The 18,148-nt window shown below is 39.4% G+C and overlaps 1 protein-coding gene across 4 annotated transcripts; it reads left to right on the top strand.

Moving 5' to 3' along the window:
* Window positions 1-14: 14 nt before the first annotated feature.
* Window positions 15-18,083, top strand: rell2 (RELT like 2). Of its 4 annotated transcripts, XM_032554536.1 has the most exons (8): window positions 15-151; window positions 10,223-10,271; window positions 12,383-12,586; window positions 13,030-13,092; window positions 13,277-13,340; window positions 14,443-14,619; window positions 14,710-15,087; window positions 16,313-18,083. In XM_032554536.1, the coding sequence occupies exons 3-8, from the start codon at window positions 12,397-12,399 to the stop codon at window positions 16,428-16,430; spliced, it is 990 nt and encodes a 329-aa protein (XP_032410427.1). In that variant the 5' UTR covers window positions 15-151; window positions 10,223-10,271; window positions 12,383-12,396; the 3' UTR covers window positions 16,431-18,083. The 4 variants fall into 4 exon arrangements, with proteins under 4 accessions (XP_032410427.1, XP_032410424.1, XP_032410428.1 ...); XM_032554533.1 differs by having other exon boundaries at window positions 14,710-18,083; XM_032554537.1 differs by lacking the exon at window positions 16,313-18,083 and having other exon boundaries at window positions 14,534-14,619; window positions 14,710-14,827.
* The last annotated feature ends 65 nt before the right edge of the window (window positions 18,084-18,148 follow it).

The following is an 18,148-nucleotide window of genomic DNA, read 5'->3' as shown; positions in this document are numbered from 1 at the left end:
GCCCGGAGCGCACATCCAGATGCCTCCCCGCTTCCTGCCCCCCTGTCCTCCCCAGCAGACTCTCTGCCTCCGCGCAGGCAGAGGCTGCAGCCATGGGCAGCATCGCTGCAGCGGGGAGGAGGGGAGCGGCCAGCCCGGACCTGAGTGACAGGTAAGCAGCTGCGTCTCTGTCCTGATAAACTGCTTCATCGAGTCATTAACCTTCAGAGTCTGGGCCGCGGTATCACCGGCTCACAGCCCCTGGGGGTCGAGTGAAGCAGGCGCCGGGCGGGGTGACGATGCGGTGAAAAGGTGACGGTATACGGCTGGGAGGACCTGGGACTTGTTATGGATGCCTAAGGAGGAAGTAAACCCCGCTAGAGCGATCGCAGCCTGGGGTTTGCCGCTCTGCAGCTTGTTCTTATTTTATTATCTAATACCAAAGTCATTACAGGACAGACTGACCTGGTAGATTCGGCTTTGTTTATATCTGATCATCTCACTCAGGGCAAATATCACCTTACGATTATTTGCTGCTGATATAACGGCTGTTCGAATAACGTCATAACAAGTGGCTACTCGACGTTGTCAGAGAAATGAACACCTGTTTTACAGAACAGTTTGTTTCCAACAGAAGAACAGGCGGACAGCAAACCTGCCAAATGAAAGCTAATCATGCATAAATGTAATGATTTACTATTTATTAGTAAATCATTTACTAATAAATAGTAAATGATTTATTACTATTAATAAAAGTAATAAATCATTACTTTTATTAATGATTTATTAATAAATCATTAATAAAAGTAATGATTTATTACTAAATCATTATTTTTAATCAAGTTAACTGGAGTGTATGAAATTAATCATACTTTAATCGAAAACTAAAATAGGCTATTAACAAAATAAGCTACATTCTCATTTCAAAAAGCCTATCTGCTGCTAAATTATTGAATAGACACACATGAGCTCCAGAACAAAAATATTTGTTGTTTTTAATTTGTTATTTTTCAGCCATCAGTTTGATGCAAAGTGCTATTCAGGTTTCAGGAGTTTCTGGGGGCCCTGATCCCTGGAACCTCTGTAGGAATGTGGAGCTGACATTAGCCTGAGCTGCTGTAACATGTTTAGCATTCAGATGATATTTTAGGCTTGAATAGCTTCGCTGAAAGGCTAACTCCTTTTAGCACAACTTGATTACAACAATAGTCTTTTCCAGCGTCCAATCAGGTTGTTTTTCAAAGCATAATTGAACACCCAGGGTTAGATCCTCCAACTGTGCTGCTGACTGGACCTCTGACAGTCAGCAGTAGGTTTTCTCTCAAATTAAATAATAAATAAATATTAATAAGCAATGATTGCTCTTTCAGACTGACTTGACTGACAGTACGATCTTAAGAGAATCTGATTCTAACTTTGGGTTTGTGTCTTGGACTGAAAGCAGCTTTGTGCTGTGCTCTTTGCTGATTTGTTTTAAAGGTGTAAGACGTTATTAATCCCAGAACTGAAGCAAAACGCATAAGTATCTAAAATTGAAATGATAAAAAAGAAAATCACTAATAAAACTGCAGATATACAGTTAAAATGAAAACACATCATCTTAATTACAAAAACTCAACTAAATCCCAAACTAACGGAAAGTGTTTAGTTCCCCTTATAAAACATTGATGTTTGTGCTGCTGTCTGCTCTACAGGAAGAAAAAGGTTGTTCCACAGGTCAGGGCTGTGATATGAGAACACTGACTCACTGCTGGGTTTGTTATTAAAATGTCTCTTTCAGAAAACCTGATAGATCAGGATGCTTTGTACAGTAAACATAAATCGTATAACTGTGTAGGACTGAGATAATGGATGACTGTGAAGGTCGTTGGATGCTGTAACCAGCGCAGGGACTTCACAACAGGACAAATGTGACCTCTGCTGAATTCTGGATTAGCTGCAGAGAGCTGAAACAACTCTAGATTTAATTCAATCATTTAGTCTTCTTCGTTCATATTTGCCCTCAGTTACTGTGAATCTGATCTGATGGCCATAAAAGTGTGTTGCTAAGAATAGACGTTAAAGTCAGTGTCATTCAGATGACAAAATATGGTGATGTGGATGGAGGCAGGGTGGGGGAGGTGGAGCTGCAGTGGCAGAGTTCACAGACTTCCCACAGGAAGTCAGTCAAATATTTATCAGACGGTACTCATGTTACTGCTGTTGATTGCAGGCTGCAGTGTCTCACACTCAAGCTTTACCAACATCTGACCACACTTTCATCTGCCGGTTCCTGCAGAGACTTGATGCTGCAAAAATAAAAATGATCTTTCATAAAATGCTGTATGAGCAAAAGGGATTAAAGAGCAATTTGTACAGGGTTCCTTTATGTAAATATAACCGTCTGAAACATTCATTTGTATCTCTCTCCATTAGCCGGATAAATGGCCGACAGGGCCTGGACAAACTAACAGGAGGCCCAGACGGTGCTCAAGAGTAGCATTTAGACGATGTATTGTATGTATGTGAATGGAAATGGTTATGGGGAAGTACTGCCGATCTGACGTGAGTTTTTATATACTGTATGTTTTGCTTTTATGTATTTATTTACGGCTATTGTTCTTTATGGACGTGCTGTTCTTATTGTTGTACCGCAGTTTTTGCCCCTGCTTCCTAGACAAATTTATTCTATGGGAGACTAATAAATGATCTTGCCTTATTTGCCTGAAGATGAAATGTTAATATGTAATTGAAGTTTATCTCTTGTTGCTTTAACCAGCCAGACTGGAGGATACGACCTTCAGTAGGACAGACATTCAGCCTGCTAACAGTCAGGTCTCTGTCAGCATCCAATGACGGCAGTCAGTGGTTACATACATTTTTCAGTTTTTACTTTAAGTCATTTCTGAAAATCAGAATAACAACCCAGTGTTATATATAACATTGTTTACTGCAATAATCAAAATGTTACATCATTTTTACAGCTACATAAATGCATTTTCTGTTTGAATGCATTCTTTCGGATTATGTTATCTTTTTTTTTTTTTAATGAATGAGTGTGAGTGTGTAAATGTTCTGTATATAAAACTCATAGGCCCATGTCAGGTACCTTGTATTGCTTTTGTTGGATTTTTGTGATTATAAATACTATTCAAATATTTGAAAATGATGATATTACAGTACATCTTTTTAGGAACAGAATGAAGAAAACAAATTCAACCATACACATATCAGTTCCTACTGACCCACCTGTAAACATCCAGCCACTGTAGGATGTTTAATTGACAGAGAATGTCACTTTAACCTCTGAGGTTTTGATTTCCATCAGAAGTTAAAGTTCAGTGTGTGTGTGTGTGCATGTGTGTGTGGTGGCTGGAGAACTGCGCCTGGCATGCTAAAGTGTGACCCAGTCATAAAATAACTTCCTGTGTTTAAGCCACTGTGGGTTTTTCATCATGGCTGCTGTTTCGCCTTGTCTAAACTTGTCTTTCTGCGCGCCGATGCCGCAAATCTCAAAGGAAAAGTCATGAGAAACCTGACCTGGTAGCAGGAAACCATTTAGAGTTAGCATTGTTAGCATGGACGTGCCACTGGTGTGTGTACAGAAGTAATGTGAAGCAATCGTGTCAACATGGAGCGCAACCGAGTCAAACCTTTACAATACGTCGGTTTGCACTGAGACACATTTAAAATCTCAGCATACCGTCACGGCCGGCGCTGTATCAGGCCTGATACTTTATTGTGGCTCAGTGCCTTCAAACCACACAAGGATCCATTTGCATTAGGACATGTCCTACAATACAGCCAGTCTTCTGATTGGTGAGCATACGTTTCTGTATTTCCTTGTCATGCCAGTGTTTGAGCGGCTTGTGGAACCTTTTTCTGCCCTTGCAAAGGGACTGATAATGATAATGGAAGCGATACTGCAGGTTCAGAAATCTATGTGCTCTTATGATTTAACTAGCGATGATGGAGGGAGCCAGGTCTGCAAAGGTAAAACACAGTTTTCTATTTCTTTACTCTCAAGTTGTATTTTGTAAAGCTTTCTCATTTAATATAATGTTGGAAGCTTTTTTGCCGGTTTAGAAAAACAACTACAAAAAAACCCAGCACTGCTTTGACTGAACATAACCAAATCTCTTGTGAATACATTTTAGATCTGTTTTTTCTGGCAACGTAGTTCCCTCTTCCTGCAGAGTTCTTTAGTTTTAAAACTGATCAACAAATTTGTTTTTCTTCCCGTAATAGAAGTAGTTTCAGTTACACTTTTTACTTCCAGGCATGTGCGATGGAAAGTATAGAATGAATATTAACAGAGAATTACAGTATGTCTGATCCTACCCAAATGGGAAACAATGAAATAAATAAGCCTAACACTCTTTGGTACTGCAGCATGGGACATCTGAGCTGTAAGTAACCTTCAGACTGTTGGAAATGTTAAATGGGTTTAGAAAGCAAAATCAGTTTACTGGCACTGAGATCCATTTGGGGTTGTGGGCTGCAGGTAGACGTGTAGCTAATGCAGCAGCTGTAGAAGTTTAACATCTCTCCACCATGATCAAACTTTAGCTTAGGAAACTCATGCATTTTAACATCATGCTATGCAACGTTTGCACACTGCTATGAAATGAGCTTGTAGGAAAGGGCTGTAACAGGAACCTTTCTTCCAGAAATGTCCTCCGTTTAGCTCCTTCCATCTTCACAATGAGCCTGACTTTCTCCCCTGTCCTTGCTGAAAAAAACAAACAAACAAAGCATGATGCTGTTACCAACATGTATCAGTAGGATTGGGCTGTCAGTGTAATAAAAAACAAGAGCAGAACATCAATTTAAGCATTTGATGTCTGTGTTGGAGATGGGAACTACAATTTTTCTGAGGAAAAATCCCAAAGGGAATAATAAAGTTTCTGTCTATCTATCTATCTATCTATCTATCTATCTATCTATCTATCTATCTATCTATCTATCTATCTATCTATCTATCTATCTATCTATCTATCTATCTATCTATCTATCTATCTATCTATCTATCTATCTGTCTGTCTGTCTGTCTGTCTGTCTGTCTGTCTGTCTGTCTGTCTGTCTGTCTGTCTGTCTGTCTGTCTGTCTGTCTGTCTGTCTGTCTGTCTGTCTGTCTGTCTGTCTGTCTGTCTGTCTGTCTGTCTGTCTGTCTGTCTGTCTGTCTGTCTGTCTGTCTTTCTAATGAGTATGGTCTGTGCTGTCTTATGTTATTTGTATGTCTTTTACATGCACAAGGTTTTACATCTAAGCTAAAAACAATTTTTTTTAATGGTTTCATATTAACAGAACAGCTTCTTGCATGTCTTTGTTTTGTCCCTGGATGTCTTGTGGGAAAACCCCATTATTATGACTTGTGGCTTTTGTTCTACAGAGGCTTTCTGCCTGACACGCCTCCCTCAGATTTGTGGAGGACATTCTCATAGTTGTCCTATATTAGAGTAAAGTGGGCTGAAATTCCAAGCAGAAAGTAAGTCCTACATTTCTAGAGAAATATAAGACTACAGATTCATCTCCTTGCACAATCTTAAGGTCAAGAAATTTGAGTCAGTACAAGCGGGGAATACTATCAAATGTAATGGTGCAAGAATCTATGAACTGAAAAATGATATCAGGCTGGCTACAGCCATTCTTTGGGGACACTAGATGTTTTTCTAAGCTGAATTGGGTTCAGTTCTTGAATAAGTCTGGCCAGTGTTCTCTCCTGTTAGGCGCAGGAGCCAGTGTATGTCAGTTTAGGTCTGACCAGGTGCTGGACTAGTGAATGAAACAAACAGCTTTTAGAAGACCTTTAGAAACCCTAATGGTCTGATATTCAGGACCGTTTTAACATGAAAGAATGACTGCTTGGAGGTTACTGTATGTATGAAAAATAAACAACGACTCAACATATTTGCACAGCTCTGCTGATGACTGTGATCTCGTTGACTTACAAACACACCATGTGTTCTTAAAGCCGACTCACTGCATCTCCATTTGCTGCATGTCTGCATTCCTGCTGAGCAACATGCTGCTGCTGTAGAGAGGAGATCCTGTGGAGGTCGTGACGGTGCTGAGTCATCCCGCTGTCTCTGTCAGCAGTGACAAACTGGGACTGTGAATGCGTCGCCCTTCTCTCTGCAGATCACACACCGTGTCGTTTTACCATCAGTTGGTTTGAGCATTTCTTTTGGTAAAACACAAAAATCCAAAAAGCTGCTCAGATGCTTTGGACCTCTGTCTGATAGACTAGTGTTGGTTGGGAATGACTCTGGGTGAGTCATTCAGTCTAACGCTCTGCAGCTTGCTGATGTCAAAGGCTTTTTGACTGGCAGAGAACTGGGCTGAGTAGGATTAGCACAATCAATAATAAATATCATCTGGTAAACTTCCACAGTGGTAATGGTTATCATTAAGTGTTGCATGCCTGCAAACATAATTATTTAGCAGATGATTTAGTCTCAGCTGAATGTTGTAAAATGAACGACTCTCATGGTGCAGGGCCTTCAACTGTAAAACCTCAGAATTTTTCAGAAGAAAGAATAAAAAAAAAAATAAAAATCTACAACAGCCTGATTGCCTGAGTGTTCAAAGCCTTAAATGAATACCTCGCTGAAGCAACTTTGGATTTCATTTCTGCATTCATTTCAGTCACCAGTTAATGATAAACCTGAAAAGATGAGCTGGTCTGGTTTTCCATCCTTTAGTTTGAGGCATTGTTTGCAGGAAGCTTCCAAAAGATCAAAATGATCTCACTGTATCAGCGTTAACTGTCAGAACGAGAGCACACAGGATCCAGTACTATACTGGGACCATTAATCAGTGGGACAACTAATCAACGTTTATAGAGAATATGAGGAAGGACATCTGACTGAAACACACCACAGAAATACCAAGAGGTTGACACACAGAAAGACCTGCAGAAAGTTCTAGTTCCAATTTTTGACTTGGAACTAGTCAAAACTGAGCTGATATAACCATGTCATTACCCTCTGAGATTTTTTTTTTCTTTTTACCCCTCCAGGGGGTCTTTTGTGGGCTCTAGTGTCCCTTATATGATAGTAGGCTGACAGGAAATGGGGAAGGAGAGGGGGGAAGACATGCGGCAAATGTCGTCGGGTCCGGGAGTCGAACCCGCGACGGCCACGTCGAGGACTCAAGGCCTCCAAATACGGGTCGCGCTAACCCCTACGCCACCACGGCACGCCCCCACCCTCTGAGATTTTAAAGTATTCTTATTGTTATATGAAATAAGGTCAGAAACAGTGACAGCAGCTTAAACTGACAAATGTGTTCTCATTGAATTGGTGGAAACAGCATTCATACTGCAGGACAGTTGTGACGTAGAACACCGTAAGAAAGAAAGAAAGAAAGAAAGAAAGAAAGAAAGAAAGAAGAGAAGAGAAGAGACTCCAGTCACACCGACAGAGGACTACAGCTGTTCCTCTGCTGACGCTTCACTTTTCATACAAGGCAGACAAAATACTCATCTTGTCCCTGCTTGTGAGACAATTGAGACTGTGTGCTGACTCACTAAACAGTACAAAACGCTTTATATGTAAAGTCCATATTCAGTGTTTACATGGACATGAATTTTCTCCATAATTAGCATTTCCCTCATTTAAAGTATGTTTTTCCTGAAGGTCAGCCAGAGTTAGAAGGATGTGATGCTGTGCTGTGTTTTAATGGAATGCTTGGGCGTGTTTGTGTTATTGACCTCTAACTGCCCCTGAGGAAACAGGAAATGACTTCACTGTGGTTGAGAAGGGTCACTTGAATGCATCGCGCACAATCTAACATGTCATGATACGTCGAAAAAGATTCTCATGTTTTTGAGAAAAATATTTTTCACTATTTTGACAAAAAGAAGCTTTACGAATCCTAAACTCTGTTTATAGAATCTTTTTTAAAAAATGTAGTCCATGTTTAGGTAGGCTCTAATCTTTGTCCAATTAAATAGTGTTTTAATTTGTGATCAGTGTAGAGTTATCCACACTGGTCACAGTGTTAAAGTTCAATCAGCATTCTGTTCTGAATATCTATCTGCATAATGTCTGCAGGATCCGTAGGCATCCAGGCTAACATTTGATTTATGAGTGGAAGGTTTAGATGTAAATGAAGACCTAATTAAAAGGAGAATGAGCTGGGATCCTAATTACAGACATAATCTGTAGTGGAAGAGCTGCACACCCGTATGCCTCTGCTCAGCGTTTCCATGTGAGGCAGGTTGTGCTATCATTGCTGTAGATTTAATGACTTTATCTACAAATGCAGGTGAGACTGTTCCTCTGGAGCCTCAGATATATTTTGTCAGCTCTGTTTCTTCTCAGTTCAGTCACAAAGACACAGCCAGTTTGTGAGAGCTCAGTAGATCTTGTTGGAAATCACAATTCGTGCTGAACAACGGATAAATTTCCTCTTATGAACCCAACAAGACAGCTTCCTGTTGTCAGTGCTTAGCCTTTACAGCTCAAATCTTCAGTGACATTTTAGTTTTAATTGTTGTTTTTTCCATCCACCAGTAGATGGAAAGAAAGCATAAATCACCATTTAAATCTTTATTTAATAAACTCAAATTGGAGCTGGACACTTTTATGACTTCTGGCATTTTTACATGTTTTACAGACTTTATTATGGACCTTATGAATTTCTACAAACCAATTTTAGACCAGGCAGTTTCCCCTGGTTTAATATTAAGACTATGTATAAACTTAGCAATGCCTCATAAGAAATAAAGTCAAAGTGTAGCTTCTATGTTTAAATCAGATCTACTGCATTCCAAAGTCAACAAAATAATTGTGAACTAGGAATTTGATTTATCGTCAATATGAAGCTAAACCAAATGCTAACATTAGCATTGTCAGAAACTAAGAGGTCATTGGTTGCGGTGCCTCAGTGAGTGGTATGTAATCAAGTGATTTTTCAATTGTTGAAAATTGCATAGAAAAAACATTTCACCACAAAACTCAGTAAGCTGCAGCAGGAACCACAGGAGAAGATTGTGACAGGAAAAATGTTACGTCAGTCCTGGCAATGAGAGTCTAGTGAGTGAGGTTACAAAAGCAGAATGGAGGGAAGGTGAAGGTCTGACAGCCTGAGAAAACACTGACATACAGTAGGCTGGAAGAGGATAAATGTCACTATTCTATGAAACTGTAAATAAATTATGAAATATATTGACTGTATTTCTGCAGCTTATCTCTTCCAAGCTAACTTGTTTTTTTGTTCACATGTCACTTCCATGAAATTGTTCCCACATCCTTGCATAAGAAAAGTATCCCCCAAAAATCAACAGTGAAAAGATCAAATACATGCCTCTCTCTCTCTCTCTCCCTCTCTCTCTCTCTCTCCCTCTCTCTCTCTCTCCCTCTCCCTCTCTCTCTCTCTCTCTCTTTCTCTCTCTGCATTTCTGTGTGAATAAAGCCAACCTGGAGTGAGGTCAGATGTGTTTCTGTGTTGGCTCTATGGATGGACAGGCAGCTTGTCCAAGCTAGCCTGTGGCTAACTGCAGGTAGGAGTCAAAACAAAAAATAGGTGTCAGAGTTTTACTGTCAAAATATGCTCTAAATATCTCCCTAATATTGAATATTAACTCACATTTTTTTTAATAAAGTGACAAACTTTCAGCACATCAGTGAGCAAATGGTCATTATGCAACAGACTTCTGGAGGATGTGGAGAGCTGGTTGCTGATGATATGAGCTATCACTGTTCAGCCACCCTGAGGACATTTCAGAAGGAACAAGTGTAGATAAATGACGGTGGGTGTGTGTGTGGGGGTGTGTGTGTGTGTGTGTGAGGGTTGTTATTATTGCTGATAAGAGGCAGAGAGGACAACAACGATAAGCTCTTGCATGTTGACTCCTTTAAGTTGTGAGCACCTTTGCTCTACATGTTTATTATCTATATTTACATATGTAATCATATTTACTGATATCAGGTGTGTGACGCTGTAATAATGTGTCTGTGGGCAGCAAATAGGAGTGTGTCTTGGTTTAATCTTATTTCAGGACTACATGAATTTTGTTCTGTTTATAAAAGACATCTTTTCCAATGATGGCTATTATTTTCTTTCTCTCCTCTCTCTGTCCTTGTGCCTCCACATGTGGAGGCAGAGAGAAGGTGTGGCTGAGGGGGAACCCTGGCTGGTGGGGCACACGGCTCCATTTCTGGCTCTGGCTCTTTTATCCGATGCAAACAGTTGGACTTTCAGCACCGACCAAATCTCACTGGATTTTCTGCTGTCTTCTTTTTGGCATGTTTTCCAGTGACCATGCTGACGTCCTGCATGTCCGCCGCTGACAGGCTGTGAAACCGGTAAGGCTCGTCTGTTTGTTGGCTTATGCAAAAACATGAGGCTCAGGGCTTGAGGTTGGGCTACTTCTCTGTTGGGACTGTGATCCAGGTGTAATAGTTCCTGCTTTTGACCAATAACAGATCTAGTCTGACTGTAAACATATTTTTAGAAATTCTTTCCCCAAGAAAAGTTCCAACAAGCCTTATTCTTTATGGAGAAACGTTCTTTTAGAGACAGAGTGAGCTTCTATTAAGCTGTAACAAACTATTACCTGGGTAGAGCGTCAACTATTTCTGTAGTTTAGCTTCTGTTATGACTGGCTCATAATACATATTTTCTATGTAGCCTCAAGTAATTTTCACAAACAAGAAACATCAGTTCGAGATATCACTCCAAGTTTCAAAGCTTGTACAGAAGAGGGTTTATAAATGTTAATGGTTTATTTCAGAATTGGCTGTATATGTGTATAAAATTTGGTGTGTGGCTGGGGTTTATTAAAATAGATGCGGCTTATGACAACAAATCTAGCTGGACGACTGCAGCTACGTTTGCGACTGAATCTTGGAAATAATTATCAAACTTCTACAAATAAGATCAGGTCCTCTGGTTCTATAAAAGGCTATTGAAAGATGAATGTGAATTTGAAATGTAAGTAAATTGGGACCAAAACAAGAAAAGTGGAAATAACATCTCAGTTCCACCAGGAGAGTTAACGTTTTTACGTTTGAATAGGCCGTACCGCAAATGTTGGATCAAGTGCACGTACATGTTTTGGATCCTTGGTTAGCCCTATTGGGTAGAGTTTAAATGTTCTTCCCATTCATGCTGCATGCATGTTTAGTTTATGTTATTATGGAAATACAAATAGGTAAGTTATCCCTGTTTTTCTTACTTAGTTTATGCAGTTCCCTAAAATATTTACAGACCAAACTGTTTTACCTTCTACTGTGACATTTGTCTGTAAACATCAAACATCTTAAGGTAAAAAGTGCAAATATTATGACATTTGCATTAGGACAAATGTCCAGGTCCTAAATGAAAACTTTCTAGAAGTAATTTTAATCTGGAAACCATATTTGGCTTGTTTTGCTTTTCTGGTAGAAGTCTATCAGCATACCACATCTTCACTTGGTAATATTTGAAAGGTCTTTCTTTGCAAAACTTCTCCAAATCGCAAGTTGATAGATTAATCTAATTAATCTAGATTAATCTATTAATTAATCTAGATTAATTAATAGATTAATTAATCTATTAATTAATCTAATTAATAGATTAATTAATCTATTAATTAATAGATTAATTAATAAATTAATCTATTAATCTATTAATTAATAGATGAATTTAATCTATTAAATTAATCTAATTTAATAGATTAAATTAGATTAATAATTTAATCTATTAATTTAATAGATTAAATTAATCTATTAATTTAATTCTATTAATTAAATTAATAGAATCAATTTAATTAAATTGATTCTATTATATTTATGTTGAGTGTAAAAGAAGAATAAATGTAGAAATTAGCTCAACCGGTGCACAGTGTAGCAGTTCACTGGTTGGTCACCACCTGAAGTTAACAGCTTCTCATTTCTGAAGCAGCCATGAGGGTCAGATCACTGGCAGCAAGCAGAGAAAACAACGTAGGAGAAACTGATCAAACTTGGCCGAGAAACGTCCAACAAAGTCTTAAAAACTGGAGGGAAAGGGGAGAACCATTTACCATTCACCATGTAAAAAGATCATGGTGAATGGTAAAGACTATGATAAATAGAAATTATTTATCATAGTTTCCATTTAATATTGCGACATCCTGACAGTTTAACGTGTGTGTGTGTGTGTGTACACTTTAGAGATCCACTGCAGCTTCATTACACACACAGACTGACTGCTTTCCAGCTGCTCAGCAGCTACAAAAGTATTTTATCAGATGAAATGTACAGAATCTCATTTTTAATTATATATTGATTCTAATAAAAATAAAAATTGTGTTGTTTCAATCATTTGACTTTTATTGTCAGTTTGTATTCAATGGCCGTTTCTACAATTAACTTTCATCACCATATTGTTCTTTTACTGACATGACAGAGCTGACAGAGGCAGCACTGACCTTTGACCTGTGTCTCCCTCTCAGGTTTCAGCCACATTATGACTAAATTAGCAGCTTCTGGGGCAGGGGAGCATCCCCCATCCTACATTATTTTTCTAGTGGTCTTCCTCTTCTTCTTGACGGGTCTGCTGGGCTTCCTTATCTGCCACCTGCTGAAGAAGAAGGGCTACCGCTGCCGAACCGGAGACCTGGAGGATGAAGAGGACAAGCTTGGGGAAGATGAAGATGGTAAGTGGAGAAGATAAATGGAGGAATCAGTTTTACATTTTTTTCTAATGTTTCCTAAGTGATTTCTTGTGCTATTAGTCATTCTCTTGGTGTAATCAGCTAAGGGTGCAGGGCATATAGTAAAACATACATACTATACACACACAGAGTCTTTTGGTTTATTCTATTTTAGTTGTTTGCAAAAAAGCAAATATGAATCATTTTAGTAGTTTTAGTTGTTACACCAGGCTTCAGATTTAGTGGCAGTGCTGGTGAAAATGTTTCAAAAGCATTTGAATAGACAATAGATTTTAATATGGCACTACCATCAAAGTATTCATTTGTTTAATTTTGACAGTAATAACATTTGGCGCTGGAAAATGTAAAAAAAACAAAAAAACATTCAGTTTGTGGACACTTTAGTGTTCAATAAATAAAAACATATCTTGTTTGGTTGTTTTCAGACGAGAACGATGAGAACCAGGACACCGTGGAGCAGATTCTTAAATGCATCATGGAAAATGAAGGTAACAAAAGTTGGAATGTTGCTAAGCTGAATTTATTATTCCGTGCTGTGATGCTGGTGTTGATTTATATCAAACGGCTCTTTTCTGATCAGATGTGTGTATCCCATTACCATTCGTGGGACTTTCTCAGAATTTGTCAGAAAAGCCGTTTGAGTCAGTGGATTTGTGATCTTGTCTCCTGCAGCCAACATGGAGGCCTTCAATGAGATGCTGGGGAACCACAGCGTCTGTGTGCGCCATGATCCACGGTAGGCTCACACACAAACCCAGCGCTGAGCACATGGCAGCAGATTTTTTTTTAAATTATGATGAGCAATTTTTTAAATTCATTTAATTATTGTGATAGTTTAAGATCTGCTAATGATGACACAACAGCACACTAGAGAGCAACTCATGATAATAGAACTGTGGATAATCTACAAATACGGTACAAGGGTTCAGTGTAGGGGACAAAAACTATTTAGCTTTAAAGATAACAAAAATCAGACAATCAAATAATCACTGTTTCAACTTCATATTTAATGAAGATAAAAAGCTCTGATTTACAGTTACATGTTAGTTATTGTTATTAGTTATTTTTAGCACAGTTAGCATTACTACTCATAAACATCATTCCCTGTATACATTCCCTGTCAAGTAGGTTGACGGAGGATAAGCCAATATTTCCTACTCCAGCCTGGTCCATGACAGATAGATCATGATTCTTCAGAAGGGAACCAGGAGCAGCTTTCCTGCGGTTCGTTCTTGTATCATCGGCTAAAGTGGCAGCTTGAACGAACAAATGTAGTTTCGTCAAAATTCTGGCACTTCGTGTGCTCGGTTTTTGAAGACCACACTGATACTAAAAATTGTGTTTTTCATTCAGCAGCAACTTGAACACCAAAGACTGCCATATTGTTAGCATGACCTGCTACAGCTTAGACACCAGACCATTCCCAGTCAAGCATTACATCAGATAATTCTTGTCACCAGCCGTGTTCTCACTGTAATGTTTCTGCCAAGAAATTCACAAAGGAACTATCTTCATCAATTCTTTCAAATTCATGAAATAATAAAAAACATAAACTTCTGTGAGGTGTGAAAGGAAAGAGTAGATATCTGATTGACCTGGGGATTACATCCGAAAGGTGAAAACCTAACTGTTTTTTTCCAAACAAGGACCAAGGTTCCAGGTTTATATAACTAACAGCATCACCGATTTACTTGCTTATGTTTGTACAAATGCATATATTGGATCTTTGTCTTTGCTGTCCATAATAATCTCAGGTATTTGAAGTATTTTAGGCCAAGCTCTCATGAAAACAAGTAATTCTTAATTGCACACCAATAATCTTGCATGTTGACATCCAGGTTGCGTAAGGAGTCCATCGGTGGCATTCCTCCCCATCTCCATACAGTCCACTCAGGAACCGACCTCAACTCCTGCCTCCTCTGCGCCCAGGTCAAAGCGAAGAGGGGCCGCAGACAGAGCAGGACACCCCGCTTCAAACAGCGACCCAGAGAGCAGACCGTCTTCTCCGTTGGAAGGTAGGAACATAGACTTTAGCCATTTTGTCAAGTTCAATGCATGAAGAGCTGTAAAGTGAAACATTGTTCTCTTTGTCATTATCTCCTCAGATTTCGGGTGACACACTCTGATAAGAAGCTCCAGGGAAGTCCTAACCTATTGGCTGTTTCGGGGGACCAGCTGGACCAGTCCCAAGACAGTGAGGAGAGAAAGGAGGATGGGTACAATCTGAAGAATATGTTTAAGGAAGTTCAACCGCCTTCAGATGGTGCTAATGGTGTTGCTGCAAATGCGGGGAAAAGGAAGAAGAGTGTGACCATATTTGGGCTGAGGCGGGGCAGTGATCCTTCAGGTTTGAGAGTAAAAGAGAGGGTAGGTAGAGACACTGGGGGGATTAGATTTGCTGTTCAGCAGCCACCTGTTGTGCTGGAGGAACCTGTCCAGGCAGAGAGTGTAGAGGCTAATCCAGAGTGTGGTACTAAAGCTGAGTCTGCATCAGCTCAGCGTGAAGGTATAACTTCTATTCTCAAAAAATCCTCCAACTCTAACTCTGGTTCCCAGGAAAGTTCCAGGCTTGGCCTACAAGGAAAGATGGCCGTAGGAGCCTCTGTCCCTTCCTCCCTCCCTGTTTCACCTGGGAAATCTGTAGAAGTCAACAATAAGATATTAAAGATTGAAGATCCTGGACCACTACAGACCTCAACCCCCATTGACACCATACCTGCACCAATTCCAGGTTTCACCTCAGTTATGCCCACTGGTCAGTCCCATTGGAACAAAGACTTTACGACTGCCAGGGTTTCCTCTGACCCATGTTCCAGTCCAGATCCAGACCCAGCTGCCAGCGGAGGCCTTGCTTTGATAAGCTTGGGTTCATCTCCTGCATCTTCTTTCCAAAACAAGACCTTTTCATCTGTCTCATCATTAAAAACGCCTACCTCATCCCTGGCAGAGTCACCAAGTCCCAAAAGCAGCTTAGGAAACTTAACAGAGGCTACCAGGAGCAAGCCATTAGCACCACTCCCCCCATGTTCTTCTCCAACTGCAGCCTCGCCCCGTTCAACCCTAAAGTCAGAAAGTTTGACTTCTGTGAGATCTACAACCCATGGAGACATACTTCCAAGTTCATATTCCACGAAGGAACACAAGCTAGAAGGACAGACTGAAGAAAATATAGAAAAAAAGAGACCTGGAATCATAAGGACACCCAAACTGTCTCCAGTTGCAGCAGGAGATTTAGCCTCTTCATCTGATCAGGTTTTAAAAGACAGACTGAGCAGTTTACCTTTGACGCCCCCCAGCCTGTTGTCCTCATCCTCACTTCAAGGAGGGAGAGTAAGTAGTGTAACAATTGTTAAAGCCAGTCCTGACAGCAAGAGGGAATTCTCTGTCATCACTATGGTGGACAAAGAAGAGGCCTCCTCATCGGACCAGAGGTTGAAGAGTTCCCAAGATGGATTTAAATCAGAGAGAGAGGAAACAAACCCCACTGTTAGAAAGCAAGAACAGATTTTTATTGGTGAATCTCAGACTCAGAGAAAGGAAACCTCAGGAGGAGAAACCAGATCATATCCAGGTCAAGACAAGGATGACATGATGGAAATGGAAGACATTAGAGACTGCAAGGTGACACAGGTGGAAGGAGCTGAAGGGCCGAGAAAGGACACTGATAAGATGTTGGATAACCAATCACAACAGAACCAAGAAGGGAAGTGCCAAGATGATGAAGATTCTACTGCATCCAGAAATGATCCAAGCAGAGAGACAAACGATACCAAAAACTGAACTACACTCAGAGACAAGTGATAAGATCAATGACAAAATACTATGATGAGCATTCTTTTATTCATTTAACCTCAGATGATTTTTTGGAAGTTTTTTTTTTCCCTTTCTAGCCATAAGAGTGAAACTGACACCAGACTTTCATATTTATATTAATGTAAAAGTTATGGTTTGTTAATGTAAGTTTTGTTCTGTCGGTTTACCACTAAACACCATACCACCAATGGGCTGGTGGTATGGTGTTTGGATATGCATGAACAATGCCACTGGCATTCAGCTCCTGACTAACAGTTTAAGAGTTTCACTTAATGCCCTGAAATGTGTCTGAACACTGGAGTGACTGGAGCAACGTTGGTCCACACATATATAGCATATTGTAACCTCTCCACATTTCCACACCGTTGTCTCCAGGTCTGTTCGAGATTTGACCTTAGTATCATCCTGTGCTTTGTTGCATATTCACACATAAAATGATCCAGTAGGGGAAAATGTTGGGATCCTTTGCTTTAATAGCCTGTTGGCAGCTCCCTTCTGTGCTGCTACATCATCCATTGAATATTTCCTAATACCTTCTTCACTACAAGTTTTACAAACTTTAGGTCATGCCTCCAAAGAGTACAGTATTGTTTATTGGAACAGTTTCTGTGTTTCTATTACAAATGTGTGCAAAACTTTGTCGATGTAAAAAGACCCCCCCCAAATTCGCAATAGTGGTGTTTCCACTAGATAAACACAATTAAATCCACATCTGAATAATTCTGTTCATGTGATAACGTCTTTATCATCCTCCTACCACTTCCTGTGGTCTTCTGTTTTTTCCACCAACCGACAACCAGCTCTTGATCATGATGCAAAAAAAAGTGTTCCCATTGCAGTTTTGCAAAATATAAACTTTTTGTCAGAAGATGTTAGTGCAATATTAAAAATAGTGAAGAAGCTTGTCCACCTATTACCTCTGGATCCAAACAGAGTCCTAACCCAAAATAAGCTGCCTACAATCCTCAATGGTCCATAAAATATCTCTACAGAGATACCATACCATACAACATGCCTGCAAAATTCCTCATGTATTACAGGAATTACAGCATATATTTAGTAGCACAAAGTCCCTTCCTTTACCAAATAGAGCATCGGTTTATAATCAATTGGCAAACCACAAACAGTTGTGTCTTGGAAGATCCTACACTGTGTCTCTGCAGTGTTACCATTGGACTGTGGGCTGTGAAAGCAGACAACAAAAGATTATTCTATAGTACTCCATTATTATTTTTTTTCAAAATTGGTATCCATTAAACAAAATTAGTTATTCCAATTTGCACAATTTTATTTTCAATGGAAACACAGCTGCTGACAGCAGAGGTTAGATCAAATCATTATGAGTTGCAAGTTTTAAGCAAAGTCCCAAGTTAAGACATTCAGGTGCAAAGTCAAGATCAAGAGTTAAGTTCATTGTTCTAAGTTCTTAATTTTTTCATTCTTACTAAGTCATTTTACCAAATATGTCATTCAGTTTCAGAGTAATATAATAACACTTGACTTAAACTACAACTACCTAAAAACAGGTAGATTTATTTGCCAAAGCGAGCAAATTTAAACAAAGTAGTTAAAAGTGGAAATATATTTACTTTACGGCTGATGTTACTCCAAAGTGTCAGCATGCACATGCATGTTTAATGTATAAATTAAATAAAAACTAAATGCATTGAAAGATGTCTCCTAAAATATACTCTTAGTTACTCATCTAATTTGTGAAGTAATAATTTGTGT

The sequence above is a fragment of the Xiphophorus hellerii genome, chromosome 23, assembly GCF_003331165.1.
Source record: "Xiphophorus hellerii strain 12219 chromosome 23, Xiphophorus_hellerii-4.1, whole genome shotgun sequence".
NCBI classification, from domain to species: domain Eukaryota; kingdom Metazoa; phylum Chordata; class Actinopteri; order Cyprinodontiformes; family Poeciliidae; genus Xiphophorus; species Xiphophorus hellerii.
The sequence above is the reverse complement of the archived record's forward strand: the minus strand, read 5'-3'. Positions and strand labels throughout refer to the sequence as shown.